At 33.9% G+C, this 18345-nt stretch overlaps 1 protein-coding gene across 3 annotated transcripts in view; it reads right to left on the bottom strand.

The window, feature by feature from the left end:
• Positions 1 to 116: 116 nt before the first annotated feature.
• Positions 117 to 18345, bottom strand: part of ITCH (itchy E3 ubiquitin protein ligase) — a 96316-nt gene continuing 78087 nt past the window's right edge. For all 3 annotated transcript variants that reach the window (XM_065921849.1, XM_065921850.1, XM_065921851.1), the window contains 8 exons: positions 16539 to 16698; positions 16139 to 16272; positions 15268 to 15408; positions 11143 to 11263; positions 10604 to 10708; positions 8542 to 8638; positions 5016 to 5088; positions 117 to 2730 (listed from right to left, as the gene is read on the bottom strand). In XM_065921849.1, the coding sequence (XP_065777921.1) occupies positions 2631 to 2730; positions 5016 to 5088; positions 8542 to 8638; positions 10604 to 10708; positions 11143 to 11263; positions 15268 to 15408; positions 16139 to 16272; positions 16539 to 16698 (931 nt within the window). In that variant the 3' untranslated portion in view covers positions 117 to 2630. The remainder of the gene's footprint in view (positions 2731 to 5015; positions 5089 to 8541; positions 8639 to 10603; positions 10709 to 11142; positions 11264 to 15267; positions 15409 to 16138; positions 16273 to 16538; positions 16699 to 18345) is intronic.

Below are 18345 nucleotides of genomic sequence, written 5' to 3'. Positions count from 1 at the left end.
TCAGTTTTAAATCAATCTATTTGATAAAACAAGTAAGGTCCTTCCCTCCTCACCCAGGCTATGTGAAATGCTGCCTTCCCCAACCTCCCAAAAGAGCAGAAGAATAAGGCAATTGCTCATTTTACTTTGTTTTTATTTCAACATAACATGCAGTAAAAAAATTAACAGGATTTATTAGCATTTACAATGCTTACAAAGAAAAAGGACTCTAAAAGCAATTTAGTTCAGATTTAAGAAATCGCTCTAATTAAACACTTACAATAAATCTATTTCCAAATGATCAGTTTGGACCAAAATTTAAGATAGTATTTGGTATATATTTATGTCTGCTGTCTATCTGCAATATTTGTAATTAACCTCTGATTCTTGGGATATCCAGCCCCCATCTTCCTAACACAGCAGGAAAGACATACACATGGCCATTTAAATTAAAGGGAGAAATAGAGCAAGGGAGACCCCAGGCTGCAAAAATATATACAAGCATTTACCTTTTCCAGAACTAAACATTTCTTCCATAAAAATATTAAATAGCCAAGCCCTATAGAACTAGGGCCGGGACTACTTCATTTATAACTATTCTGTATTTTAAAAATATAGGGCAGAAAGCCTTTTGGATGATATTTATACATTTTCGCACAATATTTCTAGGTCCCTAAATGAATCATCAAGCATTATGTAGAACAAAAAAGTCTACTTTCTTACATTATCTCTTAATTTAATCTCATAAATCTCTAGTAAATATTGTAGGTAACTACATTTCAATATGAGCATTCACCTCAAAAGGAAGTCTTTATAGAAGGTTTAATCTCCATAGCCACATATTACCAAAGTTCAGACATATAATGAATGGGTAGTTGGCAGACATTCGCTCTGTAAGACAAAGCAATAGTTTTTTGCCCCCTACCAACAAAAGGCAGAGTCACTTTGAAAACTAGGGCTTTTAGAGACCATAGTACATTTCCTAGAGTATGTAGAATAAAATCAAAATAAAGATAGGACTGAGGGGAGCCCAGTCTCTCCCTTTACACTAACGATTTTTGGATGAGGCAACCCTTTCACTGACATGTCTGCTTTATGATGGCAGTGTTTTAGAAAACAGATACACAAGTTTAAAAGTGTTTTTGTCATTGTTTCAAGATGTAAAAGGAAGAGTAGTTAGGGAAAAAAAAAAAAACCCATTTTCTTTCCAAATAGAACAGGGGTTTGCTATTTGCTTATTTTTGGTTCAATGCCCCTTTTTCATGCTATGCTACTGAAACCTGCCGAAGTCCCTATTTCATGAGATATTAGGTTATGAGTTCAGTTATGACAGGCACTCAGCTGGCTTAGGCTTCCTCACGCTGTCCTCTGACAGCAGTCATCTTGCTAAGTCTAAGCAGGCTAAGTTAAAAAAAATTTAAACACAGAGAAGGTCAAAGTGCATTAATCAGTTACTAACAGGGCAATATTAAATAGTCATGGGAAAAATCTGTTAAAATTGTTAGAGTTGAACAGAAAATCCAAATTAGGACAAGAGAGAATGGAAGTAACTACTGTAACATTTGTCAGAGAAATTGTCAATCTGTTAAGTTTTAATTCACACAGACAATACATTTCTGTGATTACTAGAAATGTACTGCTGTAAATGTATTACTTGCTTTTTTAGCCAGTACCACAGCTCTTCCTCCCTAATGAAAATGTGATTTTATAGATATTTCATTGACCTCTACTTCGATTAGAAAGCACTCTAATTTGAACTCCTTAGCAGTAGTTAAATGTAACTGGAGTTATTGGATTATGATAAAATTTAAAGATGGAATTGATATACAGGAACATACAAAAACTGTTGATGGCCTTCAATAAATTCACTCAAATTAATTCCAAAAATTGGCTAACTTTTTTTTTCTCTCTACAGTGAAGGCATCATAGTGTCAATATTGTTTGTGAAGTTTAGTATTTGCGAGGCAATTAAAACAATCAAACTTCCAAATGAAGAGTTTTAAGTCATTTGCAGACCGGGACCAACTTCTCTCTGAATTCAAATTAACAAAACTACTTTGTGGAGAGATACAAGAGTCTAGCATCTCTTTTCTAGGGATAACATCAAATGATGCATGGATTTCATGCTCCGGAAAGGAAAAACAACAGTCAGGCCAGGCTGAAAGAAGAGGGAGAGCACAAGCCGGAAATTTGCTCATAACCCCAGAAGCGGGGCTATTTTAAACAAATACCTCTTTCCATGAGGCTTAATAGGTAGATTTTATATATTTTAGTTACCAAGTGACCTCCCTGCATATTTTCAGAATCTCTAAAAGGAAAAAAACCTAAGTGAGACTTCTGAGACACATACACAAATTTTTTGTTAAGAAAGAATCTAGTGGAATAAGACAAGGCAGATTTCATTGCTGTGTTAATCTCATGGTAAGTAAGGTTTATGACTAAGTCATTTGCAGATCTGATTTCTGAAAACACTGAGAAGAAACCCAGAATCACTGGGAGATAAATCTCAATGATAACATTAATTTACTTACACTCAAGGTAACTCTCTAAACAGTCACAGTCCAATTTTACAAGTGTGCAATAGGCAAAGAAGGAAAAGGACAAACGCTGCAAATAAGTTCTTGTCCTTTGGTGGTGCAGGCTCTCAGAATTCACTCTTGTCCAAAGCCTTCTGTTTCTTCAATAGCAAATAACAGCTTTTCCTTCAGTTGCTCATAGCTCTTGTAGGGCGGCAGGTCCAGGCGGTTAAAACTAAAAGTAAGAATTGTTACCTTGAGAAAAGGGTATATACTAACAATGGTTTCAAAGCCAGGCAAAATTAGGTTGAAATCTCAGTTCTGTCACTGGGCCCTTGGGCACCTATTTTTTTTTTTTTTAACTTTTCTGTTTTTTTTCTTTGGTAAAATGAGAGTTAATAGTATTTACCTCTCAGGATACAATGAAGAAGTAAGCATATATATCATAGTACCAGATGCTCAATAGGTACTCAGTAAAATGCTAGTCCTCTTAAACTTTCCCATTTACTCTATTATCAAACGTGGCCAGCAAACGTTTGCTGTTTGGGCTAGATGGTAAATATTAATACTTTAGGCTTTGTGGGTCATAGGTCTCTTATCAAAAGGTTTTAAATATACCCCATTAACAATAAAAATATTTTCTGCTCTCGTATCTAATATGCTGGTCCTACTGCCTTTCTCTTATTCTTAACTGTGAGTTTTTAAAGATACCTTCTAATTTGGGGGCATATTAAGGACACTTTCACAAGGTAACAGGTAGTGAATCTGCCCTAAAGCCTTGGCTTTCTACTCTAGTTTCAGGATAAGGTGCAGGTAGATACTTGGAGGGCTTCCCAGGTGGCTCAGTCACAAAGAAGCTGCCTGCCAATGCAGGAGACATAAGAGACACAGATTCGATCCCTGGGTGGATTGGGAAGATACCTTGGAGGCAACCCACTCTAGTATTCTTGCTGGGAAAATTTCATGGACAAAAGAGGCTGGAAGGCTACAGTCAGTCCATGGGATCACAAAGTGTCAGCCATGATTGAGCACTTACTCAACAGATATTTGGTAACAGAAGAAATTATGTATCCACAAAGGGAAAATAAATTTACAGTTATAAAAATGAACAAATAAAAACATGGAACTTGAAAAAGTAATGAGACTGGTTTTCATGCATGACTGAGATAAGCTGTTCACAATAATGTAATGGCACAGTGTGTTCCAAGTTTAAAAAAAGGGACAAAGGTCAAATCAAAATATATGTGTACAAGGTGAGTATAAGAAAATCAACTGTATCTCGATATACTAGCAATGATTAATATTAAGTGAAATTAAGAGAACAATTCCATTTATAATCATTTCTAAAAGAATAAAATACTTAGGAATAAATTTTTCAGAAGAAAAGCAGGACTTATGTAATGAAAACTACAAAACACTGTTGGAATGCATCAGACAACTAAATAAAGGGAAAGACATCTGATATTCATGAGTCAGAAGACAATGCCGTTAGGATGGCAATACTTCCCCAAACTAATCAATCAATTTGTATCAAAATCCCAGCTGATCTCTTTGCAGAATTGGACAAGCTGATCCTACAATTCATAGGAAATCCAAAGGACCCAGAAGAGCAGAAACAATCTTGAAAAAGTTGGAGAATGCATATCTAATATCAAAACTTACTGAAAAGATATAGTAATCAAGACAATGTTACTGTCATTGTGGACAAATATTATAGATCAATGGAAAAGAGCTGAGAATTCAGAAATAAACCCATGTATTTATGGTCAACTGATTCTTCAACAAACATGAAAAGCTGTTTTAAAAAGTCGTATTAATGAAAATACAAAAGAGCACACAAGATCATAAAAAGGGCAGATAGGAAAAACACACAAATGTCTGGCAAGGTCTATATATGACCACTGAAATGTCTCACAAATAAAGTGCAAATATTGTTGGCATTATATTGAATTCCAACATTTTTGTATTTAAGACTTGGGTTTTTAGTTTTGTACATTTTTGGAAATGTGGTTACTACATTTATAATAAGAAAACATTATTTCTGTCACTATGCTAAGAGTATCTCTCTCTATAGCTACCTAGATTTGATTCCTTCCTCTGCCTCAGAGAAATATTAAAGTGTTTTCTAAATATCACATTAAAAAAAAAATACAGTGGTGAGAAAAGGGATTAACTGTAAATTGGTAACAGGGATTGTTTTGGGGTGACAGAAACCTAAAACTGGATTGTAGTGATGGTTACTTCTTTGAAAATCTACTAAATATTACTAGATATGGGTAAGTTTTTTGTTACATAAATTATATGTCACTAAAGCTATTAAAAATAATTCAATACCATGGGGAAAATATTTCATTTCTAATTTGTAATATGCTATAGGATATACAAGATAAATGAGAAAAGGCTATTTTCTACACTTTAAAAAATTTTTATTTTGGAGTATAGTTGATTAACATTGTTGTTAGTTTCAGGTGAATAATAAAGAATTTCATTTATACATAAACACTCTCTGATTTTACTTACCATGTATGACTTCTGGGCAACCAATTTTCTTTCCCGACTTTTTCAATGCAGAACTTTTGTGGCCCATTGCTCCCTAAAATATAGTAAAATCATCAACAGTTTGATAGTGTAATGGTTCTCAAATTGCTATACCCAATTCAGCTGTACCAGCATCGCCAGGGAACTTAACGAATCACAAATACACAGGCCCCAACTGAATTGAATCAAAAACTCTAGGGGTGAGGCTCAGCAACAATATTTTAACAAGCTTCCAGATGATTCTGATGAGTGCTCAAGTTTGAGAACCATATTGTTAATACATGTTAAGGAGGAGAAAATGCAGTTACATCTACATCCCTTAGCTAGAACAACAGAATGCTGTAATTAATAATATCTCACATAAGGATAGAATGCAAAAAAAATTTAATTTCAATTTTAAATAGGGAAACTAAAACTCATTGTCTTATAAAACTTGATTTAAATAGAAAACTGTGAAAACTTTAGAAAATGTAAACTACCTAGTGAATTCAATAAGTCCTGTAGGGTGTACCCTCACACACTTTTTACCCAATTCTTGTCTCTCATTTATCTTCAGTCGGCTGTTAAAGTTATTAACTTTTAGTATTGAATTTCTAAAAACATCACTACTGCCCCCTAAGCAGCATTTTTTGGTGGTCACAAGGATTGGAAGTACTACTGGACTTTTGAATAAGACAGTGCCAGGCACATTTAATGTTCTGCCATGTATAAAATAAGTCAAGCCAAAGAATTTTCTCATGTTCCACCTGACTAAACACAATACAAATATAAATTGGTAATACTTTTGCATCTACTAATAGTGAAGTGTTTTCTTAAGTAGTTATGTGAAAAGCCCAGTAACATAAGATATGGTCATTATGAAACAGGATAGCTAAAATAATAATTAAGTTTGAAATTATTAGTTTATGTACTGCACATTCTCTCAATATATTATAGCATTTTTAGCCACACAGATGACAAGTTTAATAGTGCTAATTAGTATATAACAGTAGAGTCTGGATTACTTTTAATAGACTGAATCAAATATCAAAATAGAGAAACATGAAATGAAGGATTTTCAGTGAATTTCATTGATAAAGGCTATTTGACAAATAATATCAGTTACCCTGGATGCTTATGGACTTGTAACACATCATGTTGTAAACATAAACTGTAATTTTAGGCTGTCTGTTGTTTTCAATCTTACTGACACTGCCCCTAAACCAAACAACCTTCATATAGACTCCTGCACGTTTATTCCTATTTTTCAACCTACTTCAACTTTAAAAAGGTTTGAGGCCTTTTAAATATCAGAGCCTTGGCTTATACTGGAATTCCAAGATTAGACATTATACTTTAAGTTCTACCTCATTTTTCCTCTACTTTAATCAGCTATATTTTGGCAGGTATATTATCCTTAATTCATTTAGGCTATTTCCCTCTTACACTTATTTAAGTCTATTATTTTTTACCTTTTCTATCTGTTCTTTCATATTTCAGTAATTCTTATAAAGAAAGAGCTTCTGATCTTCTCTTAGATCAGCTCATTTAAACAGGAACAACTTTTTGTGTCTTCTAGTAGTTTCTCCCAGATATACATGTGTGAAATATAATTTCTTCATAAATCACTTAAAAACTTCTTGATATTACAGTTAGTGTTACCGTTTATGTATTTTCTGTAGGTTGTAGATACATTTCATATCTACCAACTTCATTATATAATACTAAAGACATAAATATGTTACAAAAATGGGATATTAGACCTGATAAGGTCAAGATCCACCAGATTTATTTATTATATACATTACTCTTAACAACTTTCTTTTCCTATACTGGGTGGAAGGAAGGTTAAACTAATTGTCCTGTAAAATTTGATGAATCACAATTTTACTGTCTTCCAAAAGTATCCTTCTGTATTGCTTCAGATTACTCCACCCAATCCTAATATTATTTCTAAGAGCAGACCTAGTTCTTATTTTTTTAATAATCAAATTCCCAGTTTTATTGAGAAACTTGTAGCAATTTTTTCTTCATTTTAGTCACTATTCCTTAACCTCTCCAAACCCCAACATGGTCTCTCTTTTTCAAACTAGAGCGCATTCTCAAAGGTGCCCCTGTCCAAAAATGTACTAAGAAATTATCCTTTTTGAAAAAAAGGAAAAAAAAAGAAATTATCCTTTTTGAGACTTCTTTCTCTGAAGCACTAGATAAAAACTTCCCCTCTATATTGCTTCAGAGAGACTAAAATATTTTTCTTTTTTACTCCCTGGCCTCTCCTCTGCCTCTAGGATAGTCCTATCTCAACCCTAAATACAGATGTTTTTTAAGCATCAGGTCTCTATTCTTTGTATTCTATTTCTGCACAAGCCCATCCATTCTCACAGCTTCAAATGTCACTGCTTCACTGCTCTTATGAGTCTACTTTCTCTAACTCTTACGTCTAAACTCAACACCTGTAAAACTGTCCTCTCATTGAAATTTTCTACGTGGTTGTCTGACAGTCACCTTACACTTAGCAGATTCCTTACAATTCACAACTTCTCCATGTGGCATAAAATGTAAGCATTCTTCCTTTACATTTAATCTTCTAATCAAGTCTTATTTCTACCTTTGGAACTCCTCTTATTTCTACCTTTTCCATCCCTATTTTCTCTCCTAAGATCAGTTTCTTATCATAGCTCTAGTGGCTTCTTCCTATTTCCACGCTTTTCTATTTGCATGCTATACTATCAAGTCTTCCTCAAATGCAGCTTCACCAAGTTCCACTGTCTTCAAAAAGCTCCCAGAGCTTCCAAAACCCAAAGTAATGTCCAAATTCTTTCAGTCTGGTTTTTAAAATCTTGAACTGGTTCAACATACTATCCGAAATCGTCTACTTATCTACTTACTTTTTTACCTTTTGGCCGTACCACAGGGCATGTGGGATTCTAGTCCCCTGAACAGGGATCGTACCTGCGTCCCTTGTGTCAGCAGCGCTGAGTCTTCACCACTGGACTGCCAGGGAAGTCACCTACTTGATTCTTTAATTTTGACTCTCTTTTTCCAGCAGACTTAAGGATTCCAACTTCTATCATCCCATGCTACTTGCATATTGTTAGTGTTAAATAAAGACCTGAATTTACTTACTATTTAATCACAAAATATTCTTATTCATTCATGTCTAAACAACATGCAATTTAATCAGTGACTATTATGTGACAGGCACTAGAAATAAAAAGATGGAAGATATGGATCTATATCTCAAGCAGCTCCAGGTATAACAGGGAAGAGTGGTAAACAAGTCATTAAAGTATAATAGAAACAATAGTGCCTGGCTCACAGGAGACACTGAAATGTTTGCCAAAGGACTGAAAAATGTGGAGTCTAGCATAAGAATTAAAAACATTTTTGAGATAAGGATTACAAAGTGATTTAAAAGTTGACACAAATCCAGGTTAACTATATCTAATTAAGAAAATAGATACACTTTGCTATTTCTGATATACTGTATACACATTAAGGTAACAGCAGTGTGATCCTGTAGACATACCCATTAGGTCAGCAAATCCTCCAACTGGCAGTCGGCAGGTCCCAGTAACAAACTGCAAAAGTCGCATTCTCTTCTCATTATCGATTTCTTTAACAAACTGTTAAAAGCACATTTAAAGAGATATATAGGTCATATGTGACATTTAGAATACTAAACAAGAAAGGAAAAAAGATGATTTCATATCTTAGTTGAACTCCCAGGGTGACATGCACCAGAAAATGCACCTATTACCATGGATGGTAGAGCTTCTCCATGCTTGTCAAAAGCCCCAATAATCAGCCCCATCCACCAATACCAACCCTAGCACCACAACCTTATAGGTAAACAGAAAAAGAAGTGTGCCCTACACGTGCAGCCTCAAGATCAGCTCTTCTAGGGCACCCTCCTTTTACCCCTAGATCTGCCTGTCCAACAGACATACATGTGGTTACCAAGGACGCAGAGTTTGAGTTAGAACAGACTTTTTGGTTTTATGAACAAATGAAATTAAGCTCACAAATCCTGACCTGGATATATCCCAGGAATGTTCTCTCAATGTTCTTTATGTTTTGGTGTAGCTATGTGTTGCCAGAATTATGTGGTTTTTAACCCCTACAACCCTGACTCAAAACATTAAGTTTCTATAGAATGCTTTCTAGCCTGCAGCACAAGAATTCTGGCTCAGCCAAATTTTTGGAAAGAAATTTATCTTACTGTATAGAAGCTTGGTCATTTCAGCTTATGATTTTTTTTTTAATTTATTTTTAATTGAAGGGTAATTAGAATATTGTGTTGGTTTCTGCCATACATCAACATGGATCATCCAAAAGTATACAAATGTCTCTTCCCTTCTTACGAGTTTCTTTACATAAAAAGTAGGTATTAAGAAAAAAATTTTTTTTACTGTGGTTAAATATATATAAAATAAAAATTTACCATTTTAAGTATACAATTCAATGACATTAAACAGATTCACACTGTTGTGTAACCATCACCACCATTTCCAAAATTTTAGTTTACCAAACAAAAACTCATTTCTTTAAACCTACCCCTTGCTTCTGCCTTCCTTCTCCCCTGTACTTGGTAACCTCTATACTACTTTCTGTCTCTATAAATTTGTTTATTCTAGATACGTCATATAAGTGGAATCATACAATATTTGTCCTTTTGTGGCTGGCTTATTTCACTTAGCATAATATCCTTAAGGTTCATCCATGCTATAGCCTGTGTTAGAATTTCCTTTCTTTTTAAGGTTGGACAATATTGCATCGTATGTATATACCACATTTTGTTTATCCAATAATTTGTTGATGGACATTTTAAGTTGCTTCCACCTTTTGGCTAATATGGATAATGCTGATTATGAACATAGTTATATGATAAGTATCTGAGTTCCTGCCTTAAATTCTTTTGGGTATGACCAAAAGAATATATTGTTGAACCATAAGATAATTCTGTATTTAACATTTTGAGGACCCACCAAACTGTTTTCCACAGTAGTATACAATTTTATATTGTCACCAGTAATGTAGGAGGAATTCCAATTTCTCCACATCCTTACCAAGGATGAATATTTTTCATTTTTTAAAAATAACACCTTAAATGGGTGCTATTAAAGACCTTAATGTGTGTACATTTCACTTTAGTTTTGATTTGCACTTTTCTAATGATTAGTGAGCAATTTTTCAGGTGCTTGTAGCAGAAATTTTTGAGGAGACACCATTATGATTCCAAACCAAGGGTCTCAAAGTTCTAAACATTAAATAATTCTTAATGAGATATGAATAATGAAAATCATAGTTCAGACAGTTCTATACAATCCTCAAAAGCATTTAGATCAAATGCAGGGGAGCATTATTACCTGGCGTTATCTTATTCTCTGGGCAAAGGTGCAAGGTGTATGTTGCTTACTTGGCACTAGTCAAAGAATGCTGTATTCTGTATTCACTTATTACAATGCATAGAATGGAATGAGGACCCTGAACATACTGGTACATTTTGTTCTATGACACATTTCCATATGTGGTAAGCATTTTCTACAAAGTTATGGTTTATCTTCCAAAAGAAAGAAACTGAGACAAACCTGCCAAAACCACATGATTTGTTTACTTGTCCTAGTATAATGACGGTAGATGGCATGTCTTTGCCAATCATTCAAATCAATCTCTTGCATCCCACATAAAAGAACCTTTAGGGATAAAAAAGACAAATAGTTTCTTTAGGTAAATGTACAACCTATATAAAAAATGCTAGACATAGATAAGACTAATATTAAACGATTTTCAAAAATTAATCAGGAGAATTTAGCTAAAAATGTGTGTGTCAAGAATTTCATCAAAATTTTAGCTATATTACTTATAAAAGTTGAGTTTCCAAGTTTGGTATCATATATACACATATTCAGGTGAACAGTTACTCACTGGGCAAAGGTTCTAATACCTTTGGGAAAACTTTATATTTTTGGATAAATTATAGACTTTTAACCACTGGGGATTCTTCAGAAACATACTACCAGAAAAAAAAAAATATTACTGCCATTGGAAAAATAGTGAAGTGAGCTGAAAACAGATACCTGAAAGCATTATTTACCAGCATGCTTCAAAGGAAAGGAGAACTCATTACCTCTAATTCCTTTGCATCAAAGTACTGTAAATACTGCTGGGGAAGAATTTCATTAAAGCCCTCAAAGAAAGCTTGCGTCTGTTCTTCAACACCACGAGACAATCTCCATTCAGCTACCATTCTGGTAAATAATTATAAAAAAAGACTATGAGGAAGTTTAGATTTTACCTTAAATTCTGAGTACAAAAATAATTTTTACAAACTTTATTATGAAAAGTGTCAAATACACATAAGTAAAATAAATGAACCCTATGTACAGATATCTCAGCTTCAAGACAATACCAATCTTATTTCATTATGCCTCTATCCATACCCTAGACAGCGTGTAATTTCATCTTAAACAAGTATTTCAGTATATATTTCTATTAGGTCTCTTTTTTAAATATATAACTATATTTCTATCATCACACAAAATAGGTAACAATAATTCCTTTACATCAAATATTCAATGCTCAACTTCTACTTACTGACTCAAATTTTTGGACATACTGACTGTATCTGATTCAATTTTCTTCTAATTTTCATCTACAAAGATATATATCAATGTGAACAGTCAAAATCACATCAAATAAAAAACTTTCTGCTTTGTTACAGAATGATTTTAATGAGCAAACAAACACGTATTTTAGGCATTTGATTACTTGATAACAATTTCAGACAACAAGAGTTCTAAAGTTTATTAAACTGAAATTTTGGAAAATAGCAGTGTTGGTTGTATTGGACTAACCTCCCTGGTGATTATAATTACAAACACTGGGCAAGTTATAGATAGCACATGTCTGAAGGCATCAGAGAGAAACCAAAGGCAGGCAGAAACTGGTGGAGACAAGATTCTTGAAGGAGGCTGGCACACTGGAACAGAGCCACATTTACTACACTTTTCCTCTGAGGGCACTGACCAGTTTACAAAGAGCACAGGGAAATGAAACTCAAACTAAAAACAACAGTATCAGTGGGCTGAGGAGACACAAGGTTGACAGCTTAAAGCTGCCAAAGCAGCTACAGAAAAATCCCTGAAAGAAAAAAGACAGAGGGAATTCTGAAATCTGCACTTTAAATCCTTAACTGACTTCAAAATGTGCAAAATGATGAGATGCCAGGGAACCCTGTCCAGTGAACAACTGGAGAGTCAAAGACCCAAGCAGAAATTCTGGCAGTCACCTAGTGCAGTGGAGACAGAATTTAAGTTTAATTCTCACAAGTTACATGGAAAATACCTGGGCTTTCCACTGTAAGGACTATGGAACCATGTTCTAAGGAATAAATAATATGTTTTAGGATTAAAAGCAAAATGGAAATACAGTAGCTCTAGCAAGCATTCACAAAAATGAATGTGATCTGTCCTTAACTTTTTGTCAAAACAAAGTTTTGACAAATATACTTCAAAGGAAAAAAAAAAAAGAATTCAGAGTCTCTGCCATGTATTAGCCACAATGAAAAAATGAATACAAGTGCAAAGACACTGAAAAATGTGACTCATAAGAGAAAAAAGTCCATAAATAATACTGGGAAAACTGATAGCCCAATGTTGAAGTTAGTAAATACTTTTAAAAAACTATTAAAATGTATTAAACAATTTGGAGGACAAGATGGATAAACTGTACGAACAGATGAAGATTCTCAACACAGAAACTCTTGAAGAACCAAAGGGAAATTTAAGACTATCTGAAATGAAAATTTAATTGGATGAGTTTAAGAGCACTGTATTCAAAGACAGATCAATCAAAATGGCCCAAACTGAATCACAGAGAAAATGAAAAAAATACAAACATCATCTGGGATAATATCAAAGGTTAAATATACATGTAACTAAAGTCTCTGGAGTATGAAGGAACCAAAGCAAAAGGAACATCTATAGAGAGAAAGCACAAACATTTTCCGTAACTGCTAAAATGGCATCAATCACAAGAAGCTTACAAAATGCCAGAAAGGATAAATATAAAAGCAATTACAATTAGATATATCAGAGTAAAAATGCTTAGAAAACAAAATCTTTTAAAAACCAGAGAAGAAAGCATACACTTCATCCAGAAAATAAAAACAATGGCTCACATCATCAAAAACAGAAGCCAATAATGGAATAACAGCATTGGAAAAAAGTGCTAAAAAACAAACCAAAAAAAACACCAAAAACTACAAACCTAGAATTCTAAATCGAGTGAAAATATCCTTCAAATACTGAAGGTGACATACATGTATTTTTGGATAAAAGCTGAGATAATTCACTGCCAACAAGCACACATTAACAGAAATGGTGAAGGAAATTTTTAAAGCTGAAGGGAAATGATCCCAGGTGAAAAAAATGTATCTGTAGAAAGAAATGAAAACTAGAAATGGTAATGTGGTCATTTCTTCTTAAAATATATTGATTTCTTAAAGCAAGAAAATAGTATTACAGGGTTATAAACATCAGAAATACAATGATAAAAATAGCACAAATGGCTGAAGTGAGATAAAATTATACTATTATAAGTCTCATATATTAGTTATAAATTACAATGTTACATACATATATGAATGTAGCAGTATAAAATTAATTAAAAGTGTAAGTTAAGGATGTATATTTTCATTAGAGCAATCATTAAAAAATTAAAGAGGTATAGTGAGGAAAAACACCAAAGATATACAAAAAGAAAACTAGAAATCAGTAATACAAAGGAGGGCAGGAAAGGAGGAACAAAAGAAATTGGGAAAAAGAAGAAACAAATAGCAAGGTGGCAGACTTAAGTCCAATCATGTCAGCAACAACGTTCAACTTAAATGTACTAAATGCAATTAAAAATAAAGATTATCTGACTGGATAAAAATACTAAGACCTAAGAATATTCTGCTTATGAGAAACATACTTTAAACAGAAAGACAAAGGACTGAAAATAAAGCATAGAGGAAGATATGCCATGCAAATATTAATCACAAGAAAGTTGGAGAGGATATATAAGTATTTGAAAAGTAGAAAAACAGGCAAGAGATCCAGAAGCTGGAATTCAAGCAGCAGCAGTTATGTGAAATCTCACCCATATCAACTGGTGCTGAGAATGTGAGTGAACTAATAACTCGAGACTAAAAGTATGAAAGCACAGCATAAGAGAATACACTAAGAAAATCATTTTACTTAAAAATTTTACCTGATCTTTCAATATTCCCCACAAAAACATCTCATATAAAATTGAGATTGTTTTCAATGCCATGATGTTAGACGGCATAGTAGGTACAGAATTGGTATTTAAAAGGGTGATCCAACACTGCTTCTACCCTTCAGACTTCCACTTCTGGAGAAAAACTGAAAGGCCCATCTGTTCAAAATTCTTTTCTATTACTTTATAAATACATTCAAAGTACTTTTCTATTATTTTATAAATCTCCATATTTCTGGTTACACTGAAATATACCAGAAAGGGGAGATGAAACTCATTAACATCCACTAGATTAATTCTCTGTAAGGCTTACAGTCTGAATTAACCTTCACGGTAGTCCCTCTACCCTGCTGCCTCCACAAGAGTCTATCCTACCTTTCACGTGCTTTGCTGTCAGGCTTGTCACAAAGAAATTTATACTGTCTATTGAACTTAGTCCTTAATTTCTTGTTACCTGGCCTCTATATCTACCATTGGGCCATAGTTCTGTTGTAAGGATCATCATAACTTACTAGCCACCACACTGTCTAAAGATTCCCTTTCCTTGGCTTCTGAAGCACTGGACATGGCCAAGGGGCTATTAATCTCGAGCTTCCCGACAGCACCACGCACTGCGGCAACCCTACTCACAGTCTGTGGCTTGTGCTTTCCGTCCTATGTACTGCTTCCAATGACTTTTGCTCTATTTCTATAGAACTGAATCCTTCCCAAACATCGAGTCTCAAATTAAACATCATCAGATTCCAGTTCTATGATTATAACTAGATAAAGCGATGTCTCCTATGGTATTTGTTCCTCTCAATGTACTTACAAGATAGGAAGTGGTGAATTATGTCCTTAATAACATACAATCAGGTCTCATAATAATTAGTATAAAGGCAAATAATACTTTTTGAAATACTGTATACTAGTACTAAGCAATTTATCAACGTGCTATATATAGTCCAACAGAAAGGTTAAAAACTATGCCAAAAAAAGCATTCTCTCTTACCTGATATATTCCTCTTTATTTTCTTCTGTTACAAGAATATTGCCACCATTGGGTTTCAAATCATGACTCTTGATTTCACCTAAAATTTCTTTATCAACGGAGAAATACATTTCCAAACCACACTCCTCAATATTGTTTTCTCTGCCCAAATGAAAGTAACACTGTTACACTAATTCAATCATTTAAGGTTCTTTTTAAAACTAAAGCACTATGTTCTTCAGTAATTAATGTTTTAGTCACTAAGTCTTGTCCAACTTTTGTGTGACATCATGGTCTACAGCCTGCCAGTCTCCTCTATCCATGGGATTCTCCAGGCAAGAATACTGGAGTGGGGTGCCAATTCATTCTCCAGGGGATGTTCCCAACTCAGGGGTCAAATCCTTGTCTTCCTGCATAGGCAGGTGGATTCTTTACCACTGAGCCACCTGGGAAGCAATATGTTCTTCAATAACTATTGTTAAACTGAAACATCAGAATAACAAAGCTGGAACATGATGCTCTAATAGTCATATTTTGCCTAAGATTTTTGGGTATATTTCTATAAAAATAATCATACTGAATAATGAGACAGATTTAATATAAATCATGTAAATTCAGTAAACCAATTACATGCTTACAGTCTGAATACATTACCAACACTATAATGAAAGCATACAGACTAGAGACTTCCCTGGTGGTCCAGTGGCTAAGACTTCAATGCAGGGGGCCCAGGTTCAATCCCTGGTCCAGGGAACTAGATCCCACATGCCCCAAAGGAGATCAAAGATCCCTTATGCCACAACTGAGACCCAGCAAAGTCAAAGAAATACATTTTTTTTTAAAAAGAAAACATACAGATTATATTTTGATAATTAAAAGGAAACAAACTTACTTAACCCAGATGAGAGAATTGTAAAATTCTGGATCAATCGATTCTAAATCCTTCAGTCCAACTGGTTTATTCAAGATACGCTTATAGAATGGCAAAGAAAAACCTGTGTCTATGAATTTCCCATGGAACAGAGCCTATATAAGAAGAAAACAATCCATAATTTTATAATAGTCACTGTATTTTCAGAATGTTAAGATGAGTTCTTCAGTTAAAAGACAAATAAAACCAACTCCCCATCATACAATCTATTACACAATATTTCTGGGAAAAGGGAAGATATAACAACCCAATCTTAAGACATGTCTCAGTGATGAGAAAATTTCAAACGAGAAAGATAAAGGCACAATACTTTAGTATGGCTGAATTAGCAAAGTAAACACAGCTCTCCACTTGCACTTACCATAGCAATAAACCTGCCAATAAAACGAAAATATTTCAGGTGATCTGGATTGATGTAAGAAGCGGGGTTTATCTGCAAGCAGTAGTTATCCTTCCCTGCATATTCAAACAGGCAATACATTGGGTTCAACACCTCATGTGACAAAAGAAAGAACCACTCTCTGAAACCAAAAGAAAATTTAGGGTGAAAAATCTTGTAAGTAATCATACCAATAAATCAAAGAGCAGTGCTATAAAGCTCTCAGGAATCTATACTCCTCAGGTGTTGATATTTCTCTAGTCTCACACTGATTTTTACAGCTTCTGTACAAACCGCTATCTATTTTACAAAGATATTTACACACTGCTTATTTCAAAGGCTCTAAGACATCATTGACTTTAAAGACATTATTTGATAAGCCACTAAAAATATTTTCCAACTGTAATACACATCTCAGTTTCAGAGATGTTAAAATATAAAAATTTTAGTCTTAGAATCAGTGAAATACTAAACATAGGCAAGTTTAAACTTCACTGCTGACCCATGTGGTTAGATTCGCTGAAATAAGTCTAACATTATTCCACCCATGTCCAAGCCCCTCAGTGATGCTCATTAAGTGCTACTGCTCTCTTAAATATGAAAAAACTTCCAATTTCACAGAAGCAATAAAACACTTAATTTGAGCTACTCATTCATTAGAAAAATACACTGAGAAGCTCTAATTCAAATGCTGTGAAAGTATCAACCAACACTAATGTAAGATTATAGTTACTATGTAACAGGGGTGAGGATCTGGCAGAACAGTAGGCAGAGTGAATCTGGAGCAGTTTATCAATTTATGCCCGAGATTTCTTTTTCTTTTGATTTATGGCCTCTGGTGGTAATCCTGCTTATACTTAATACTACTGATTAATTTTCTAGCTAGGAATGAATGATTATCCTCCTCCTGAATTCTCTTTACTTTGTACAAAATTAAATGTTTCTACTCATATTTTTATTTACCTGTGATTACTTCATACATTTTGAAATATGAAGTTTGAAACAAAACCTAAGTAAAAACCACTAAAATGCAGTGACCAGTTAGTGACTCCACAAAGACTCAGGGTCTGAAGTAGGATATTAATAAACTATATTTCTACACTTTACAGCAATCCCAGAGAAGCAGTTATGATCACTCTTAGTATACAGATGAAGGTAGTTGCCCCAAGTCATACTAATAAGTACAGAAAAAGGATTCAAATGCAATCTTGACTTTGAAATCCTTGCTTTTTGTAAGGCCACTGATATGCAAATTTTTAACTGTGTATGATATATCATTATGGAATAAGCAAAGCAACTTGCTGCTTGAGTCTGTCTTCCAGAGTTTGATTAGAAGCTTCAACATTAAGAAAGGAGAATTTAAAATTTTAAGTCCTGTTTTATATAGCTTTTTATACTCTAAAAACAGATATATATTTATTAAACTCAGTTGGGAACTGAATGACTACTATTTCTATCAGCAGTCTATGTTGGGGAAAGTGACCTGAACACTCTAGGGCCTTGTATATTCTATGGAACAGATATGATGCAGTCTAATGAACACTGGCTTCTTCTAGTTCGATGATGTGAAACTTGCATCCAGGCTCTACAACTTAGTTATGTGTCTCCGGTGAGTCTCTATACCTCATTATTACCTGTAAAATTCTCTCACAGAATTATCCTGATGAATGATGTGGGTGAAATCAACTAGCAGTATCTTAGAGAGAGAAGTGTTGAATTAATGATTTTTGAAGTTTTATAACTGCAACATTTAATAAAGGTACAAAAACTTGCTACATTTCATTTTCCT

The sequence above is a fragment of the Muntiacus reevesi genome, chromosome 2 (genome assembly GCF_963930625.1).
Source record: "Muntiacus reevesi chromosome 2, mMunRee1.1, whole genome shotgun sequence".
In the NCBI taxonomy this organism is placed as follows: Eukaryota; Metazoa; Chordata; class Mammalia; order Artiodactyla; family Cervidae; genus Muntiacus; species Muntiacus reevesi.
The sequence above is the reverse complement of the archived record's forward strand: the minus strand, read 5'-3'. Positions and strand labels throughout refer to the sequence as shown.